The following is a 6,000-nucleotide window of genomic DNA, read 5'->3' as shown; positions in this document are numbered from 1 at the left end:
AAGGAGAAAACGTGTCTGGCCCATCTAGAGGCGCTCAACTAAATCCCTAAGTCTGCGAGGAGGGTTAAGTACACCCTTTGCGTCGAAAAACTACATATAGCCAAACTAAAAGCATACAATCATCCGAAAAGCTACTTATACTACAGGTGAGGGGTTTCTTACCTCCTTCTCGTAATTCTTACGAGTCTAATCGCTAGGTTTCACGGAGGAGACGATCCTTTCGACGATCTTCTCGCGTCTATGCGTTCTTCTCGCGAAGGGGAGCGTCCTCGTGCCCTTGATGTTGCCGGGAGGTGTCCTTGGGCCGAACCTTAGCCTTCCTTGTGGTTGGCGCCGAGAGAGGGAGAGGAGAGGTGGGCGGCGGAATTAGGTTGGGGTGGAGAAAGCTACGATCCAAGAAAATAACTCTTCACCTAATTATTTCCTATTTATATTAAGTGATAATTCCGGCTCAACTCCAACTTAAATAAAATTGTTTCCCTTTCCTTTCAGCACGGCCCTGCTGGGTTCACTTGGTTACCATGGTTCACCATAAGGCATAGGACCCAATAGGTCTCGGGTTCAATTCCCGCCTAGGCCATTTTCATTTTCTATTTATTTTTGCTACTTCCGTTATTCTAAAAAATTTCATAAAAATATTCTAAAATTCCAGAAAAATCATAGAATATTTCTAAAATAGTTTTGAGAATTTTCGGGCGTTACAGCCCGGACCACCTTGTTCCAGAAAACTCCCTTTTCCTACAAAATAAAGTTAGTCCGAGGCAATATATATCCTGCAAAATAGATTGTTAGCACATTTTATAATAGTATGAATTAGCACAAATAGTATGACTTAGATTCCATCTTTCCGAGACCGGAATCTAGTCACGATCTCGACTTAGACATCCGAAATGGATCTAAGCCGGATCGACGCCTAATGTTCCCTTCCCGGGAACGCGTCCTCGCAGTCACTCCCCTCCAGTGACTTACCTCACTTACCTGCCAGACGTCCGGTCAGCCCTTCGACCCGTCTAGACTTCTTGCCAGCTATCCGGTCAGCCCGTCGACCTAGCTGGACTTCTTGCCAAGCGTCCGGTCAGCCCGTCGACCCGCTTGGACTTCTCGCCAGCTATCCGGTCAGCCCGTCGACCTAGCTGGACTTCGTGCCAGACATCCGGTCAGCCCGTCGACCTGTCTGGACTTCTCCTGCACACTCGATCAAAGTGTCAGATAACAACAAAACTAACTTAACCTATTTGTCATTCATCAAAACCTAGGTTAGACCGTTAGTGCTACCCGCACCAACACTATATAGGGGGAAAACCATAGTTCAATTGCAACTCCACTTCCTCTGAATCAATAAGGCATGAGGCACACGAAAGAAACCACGCTGGAGAAGAAGTGGCCATGGTTGAATAACAGAAGGAAGGTGAACAGAGGAAGAAGAAGAAGAAGGAACAGTCTGAGAGTAGAAGATAGTGTCTTAAACCTTTTTCTCTCCCTCTGTGCTTTATACCAAAAACCCTTAAACAGATTGGAAGAAGAACTGGAAAAAGGAGAAACCCAAGGATCAGTAATAGTTCTTGCAGAACTTAGGTACAAAAGAGGGTATGAAAAGAAAAAGTACAAACCCAATAAAAAGAACACACGGAATCATAATCGCCATAAAGAGGAGATGTCATCGAAGAAGGGGATCAAATTCAAAAAGAAGGAGGGATCCCAAGGAAAGGGGAATAAACTTAGCCATCATCCTCGGAAAACATGATAGGTTTTTCTCTCTCCGCACTTGATTCTTAAGGATTCAAGGAAGTATGGGGGAAATCGGACAAGCATAAAGCACCGGACGATTATACTAGATCCCAAGGAAGTATGTTTTAAGACTATCTATATAATTAAACAATAAGACCTGGACGATTATACTAGATCGGACGAAATCCAGTTAAGTATAAAGCATCGGACGATATTTGTAAACGTAAATGTAAATCAACCGGTTATAATGGACCCGTCGAGATTGATAATATTATAATGTACTAATTGAAACTATATGATTAAACAATAGACCCGGACGATTATACTAAATCGGATGAAATCCGGTTAAGTATAAAGCACCGGACGATATTTGTAAACATAAATGTAAATCGACTGGTTATAACAGACCAGTCAAGATTAATGGTATTACAATGTACTATATTAGATCAGACAAAATCCGGTTAAGTATAAAGCACCGGACGATATTTGTAAACATAAATGTAAATCGACCGGTTATAAAAGACCGATCGAGATTAATGGTATTACAATGTACTATATTAGATCGGACAAAATCTGGTTAAGTATAAAGCACCGAACGATATTTGTAGACATAAGTGTAAATCGACCGGTTATAATAGACCGGTCGAGATGGTTGATATTATAAGGTATGGATTAGGACCTTATTTAAATATAGTTAGCTAATAGTGATAGGTCGGGCAACATTCGATATGTTTGGATAAAGTGAACAAGAAAAGGGGATATATTTAGAAAGGAAGCAGCAAACCACCATAAATGAAAAGAATAAGTTGGAAAGCAGAAGAAAAATAATTTCAAACATATGAATACAAAGGATAAAAGCATGAAATAAGCATACAAACCAAGTGGTAAAGTAAATGCATTAACACAAAAAATTTTCAACACCAAGGTTGGAACCCCAAGGTTGTTTTGGTGTGATCAACAAGTTAAGTTAGGTCCTGTGTATTTCTAACCTTGTGTCTAAGTGTGCAGGAGCTTAGGAGCACAGGTAGTCGAGCGGAAGATGCAGCTAGCGAGAAGGACGGTAGTCCGAGGGACGAGGTGCTGCGGAAGAGTACACCGGCGGATCAGAAGGAAGCATGCGGTGGTTCCGAGGGATGAAAGCCGGAGCGGAAGATTGCTGGGGGAGCAAGAGACGCAGCTAGCGAGAAGGGCGGCACGTGGTGCGTCCGAGGGACGAAGACTGCGGATGAGTACGCCGGCGGACGAGAAGGAAACACGCGATGATTCCAATGGATGAAAAGCCGGAGGGAAGCCCGCTCGAGAAGACCGAAAGTTGGATTCGGATGAGCCCCTTTCCGAATGGCAGAGATCACCCGGAGCGGGCGCCCAGACCTTGATTTTGACCAGGATCGCGATTTACGCGATCTAAACATTGGGGGATAAAGTTTTATCCCCCCAGGGCACCTGGAACCCTTCCAGGCGCCCCGACCAAGGCTATAAATATAGTCTTGGTCTAGAAGCTTTTAATTAATTCAGAACACCTCATTGTAACAACACTTGTACGCTCTCTCTAGTTTAGCTTCTCTAGTTGTGCGCTTCACTGCTGGAAAAAGGCTTCTCCGCCAGAAGGAGATAATAGTACGATGTCTTCCTTAGATTAACAACCTCCCCGGTTGTAACCAAGTCAACTCTTTGTGAGCCTTTCTTTTTCTATTTTCTGTTTACTTTATTATTCTGCAAGTGTTCTGTTGAAAGTTCGAGAAGGGTCTTTGTTTATTTTTTTAGGGCTATTCAACCCCCCCTTCTAGCCGGCCCAACGGTCCTACACTGATTAGAGTGGTAGCCCGCTCCTTGAAATGACCATCTTCACCAGCTTTGTAAACAACTAGAGATGTCTGGGAAGACTTCAATTCAGTATCTTTAGTAGAGGCCTCTGTTTTACCTGTGTTCAAGGAGGCGCTTAAAGAAGCTATCTCATCATCTTTCAAATGTAGAGCTTTGAGTTTGTCAGCTAAAGTAGACTCATAATCAGACTTCAACTTGTTTGTCTCAGTAATTTGCTTCTCTAATTTGGAAGATAGCTCAGTGTTGAGGTCCATAGTTGATTTAAGCTGAGATTGAAGGCTCTCCAGTTGGATTTCATACTGTTTCCTAGATTCTTCTGAAAGTGTGGTAGAAGACATCTCAGCAACTTGTTGTTTGAGTTTCTCATTTTCATAATATACATTGTGCATTAGTCGAGTCAAACCCATATTGGCCACCCATCGCTAAAAATATAATAATAGGTCAGGAAATAGTCAAGAATAAATAATAAAGAAGTAGTAGTAAAAATACCTTGGTTTCCTCATGGAAAAATTTATCGATTGTCTCGGGCGAGATAAGTCCTCCAAAGAGGGGGTGAATCTCCTCCCAAGCAGTAGTGAAAGAACCTCCCAGTGATACAGGGAGGACGTGAACCGAAGAAGAACTTGTAGAAAAGGAAGAGGTTGGAATAAAAGGGGGAGCGAAAACCAAATAAGAAGATGATGAAGAAGGTAAGATCCAAATTCTGGAAGAGATAGGGGAAAAGTAAAAGAAATACCACCAGGGGCAGTATTTTTAGAAGGAGAGGAAGAAAAAATAAGGAAAGGATAGAGGTCAGCCAAAGTAGGCTCGACAGAAGAAAGGTTTGCAGAAGCAAAACCTTCTGAAAGTAATTCTTCAACAGAAAGAACGAGTCTCCTCTTAGAAGGGGAAGCTCTAGTGAGTTGCGTCCCGGGCATTTGCTAGGGGCAACTTCAGTAAGGGATTTTTCTGAGCTTACAGGGGATGTAAGCTCGATAGTTGGAAGGGAAGTGACAGGTGAGGAAGCAATAGCTACTGATGAAGAAGCAGCTGGCAAAGGGATAGCAGAAGTTTCTGCAGGAAGGCCTTCAGGAACTTCAAGAACCACCTGAGAGCTGGAAGCTTCGACTAGAGGAACCGAAACTTCAATTGAGGAGGGTTGATTAAGTGCAGCAAGAAGCTCTTGCTCTTTAGCATGAAGTTTGGCTTCTTCCAAACGTAGCTCTTCATCAATTAGAGCAGCGTAAAAACCAGCCACTACACAAAATATAAGAAAAGTTTTAGTTAGTAAAAATTAATAGGAAAAGAATCAGAACTTTACCTAAGGAGCCTTGCATCTTAAATTTGACAGGGCTTAAACCAAACAGATATAGAAGGTCGCCCCGTAGCCACTTAGGGATAGAAAGGCGATAATATAGCAATTTTTCACAATAAAGGGGAAAAGAAGGGTGAAGATGAAGCTCCTTGATATCAGGCAAAGGAGGTAGAGAAGATCTCCAAGCATGGGACCAAGGAATAGGCCCGGGAAACTTTATAAAGAAGAAGCGAGATTTCCAGCCTTTGAGAGAAGAAGGCATATCCTCAAAAAGGACCATCTTAGTCCAAGATTGGAAAAGAAAAACACCCGGCTCTGCCCCCTTTGGATAAGAAAACATGAAAAAATTTTGAGGGGTAGGAGGAATGTCGAGTATACGAAACAACATGTAGGTGCCACACAAATAACGAAAGGCGTTAGGCGCAAATTGTTGCAGAGAAATGTCAAAGTATCGGCTTACATCGATTAGAAATGGGGGAATGGGAAACCTTAAACCCCCTATTAACTGATCCCTAAAGAAAGTCACGCAGTTAGCAAGAGGACGGTGAGGATGCTCATCTGGTTTAGGGATTATGATACCATATTCCCTAGGGATTTCGTATTGCCTGCGAATAGCAAGCCTAGCATCCTTGTTGAAAGAGGAGGAAAGTTGAACATACCAAGGGGCAATCGTTTCTTCAGCCATAGATAAAAGTAATGATTAATAGAAAGAAACAAGTTACTTACTGAGATTTGTTGAAAGAGAGAAGATCACTGGAAGAGAGCAAGCGCGAAGATTGATCAAAGGATTATAGTAAAGAAGAAACGATAAGGCAAGGAAGAAGGAACACAGTCGACAAGAAGATGAAGGGTTTAGGGTTGAGAGGACATACAACCACCGTTAGATCAAAATACCTTTTTTCTTCAACAAGCACCATTGATTATAGAAGCGTGCAAACGCTGGTGTTATAGAGAGGAGAGAAAAGACATGAGTCATATGATCATAAATGGGCATTTATGATGGACGCGACAAATCAAATCATGTAAGGGTTGGTGACGCCTCGTCATGCGCCTCCAACATTCTCTTACCATTGAAAAGCCAATCATAATCAAGGAAATTCTAGGAAAAGTGCATAGTTTACAAGGTGCAATAAAGAAGGATGGAAGAAAAATAA

General features: G+C 42.4%; 1 protein-coding gene across 1 annotated transcript in view; it reads right to left on the bottom strand.

The window, feature by feature from the left end:
- Positions 1 to 1,504: 1,504 nt before the first annotated feature.
- Positions 1,505 to 6,000, bottom strand: part of LOC122055151 (vacuolar cation/proton exchanger 3-like) — a 40,984-nt gene continuing 36,488 nt past the window's right edge. Inside the window, exons 11-13 of the mRNA XM_042616534.1 lie at positions 4,511 to 4,788; positions 3,534 to 3,974; positions 1,505 to 1,525 (exon numbers count right to left, since the gene is read on the bottom strand). Coding sequence (XP_042472468.1) covers positions 1,505 to 1,525; positions 3,534 to 3,974; positions 4,511 to 4,788 — 740 coding nt within the window. The remainder of the gene's footprint in view (positions 1,526 to 3,533; positions 3,975 to 4,510; positions 4,789 to 6,000) is intronic.

The sequence above is a fragment of the Zingiber officinale genome, chromosome 3B (assembly GCF_018446385.1).
Source record: "Zingiber officinale cultivar Zhangliang chromosome 3B, Zo_v1.1, whole genome shotgun sequence".
In the NCBI taxonomy this organism is placed as follows: domain Eukaryota; kingdom Viridiplantae; phylum Streptophyta; class Magnoliopsida; order Zingiberales; family Zingiberaceae; genus Zingiber; species Zingiber officinale.
Note: the sequence above shows the minus strand (reverse complement) of the source record. Positions and strands in the feature narration are given on the sequence as shown.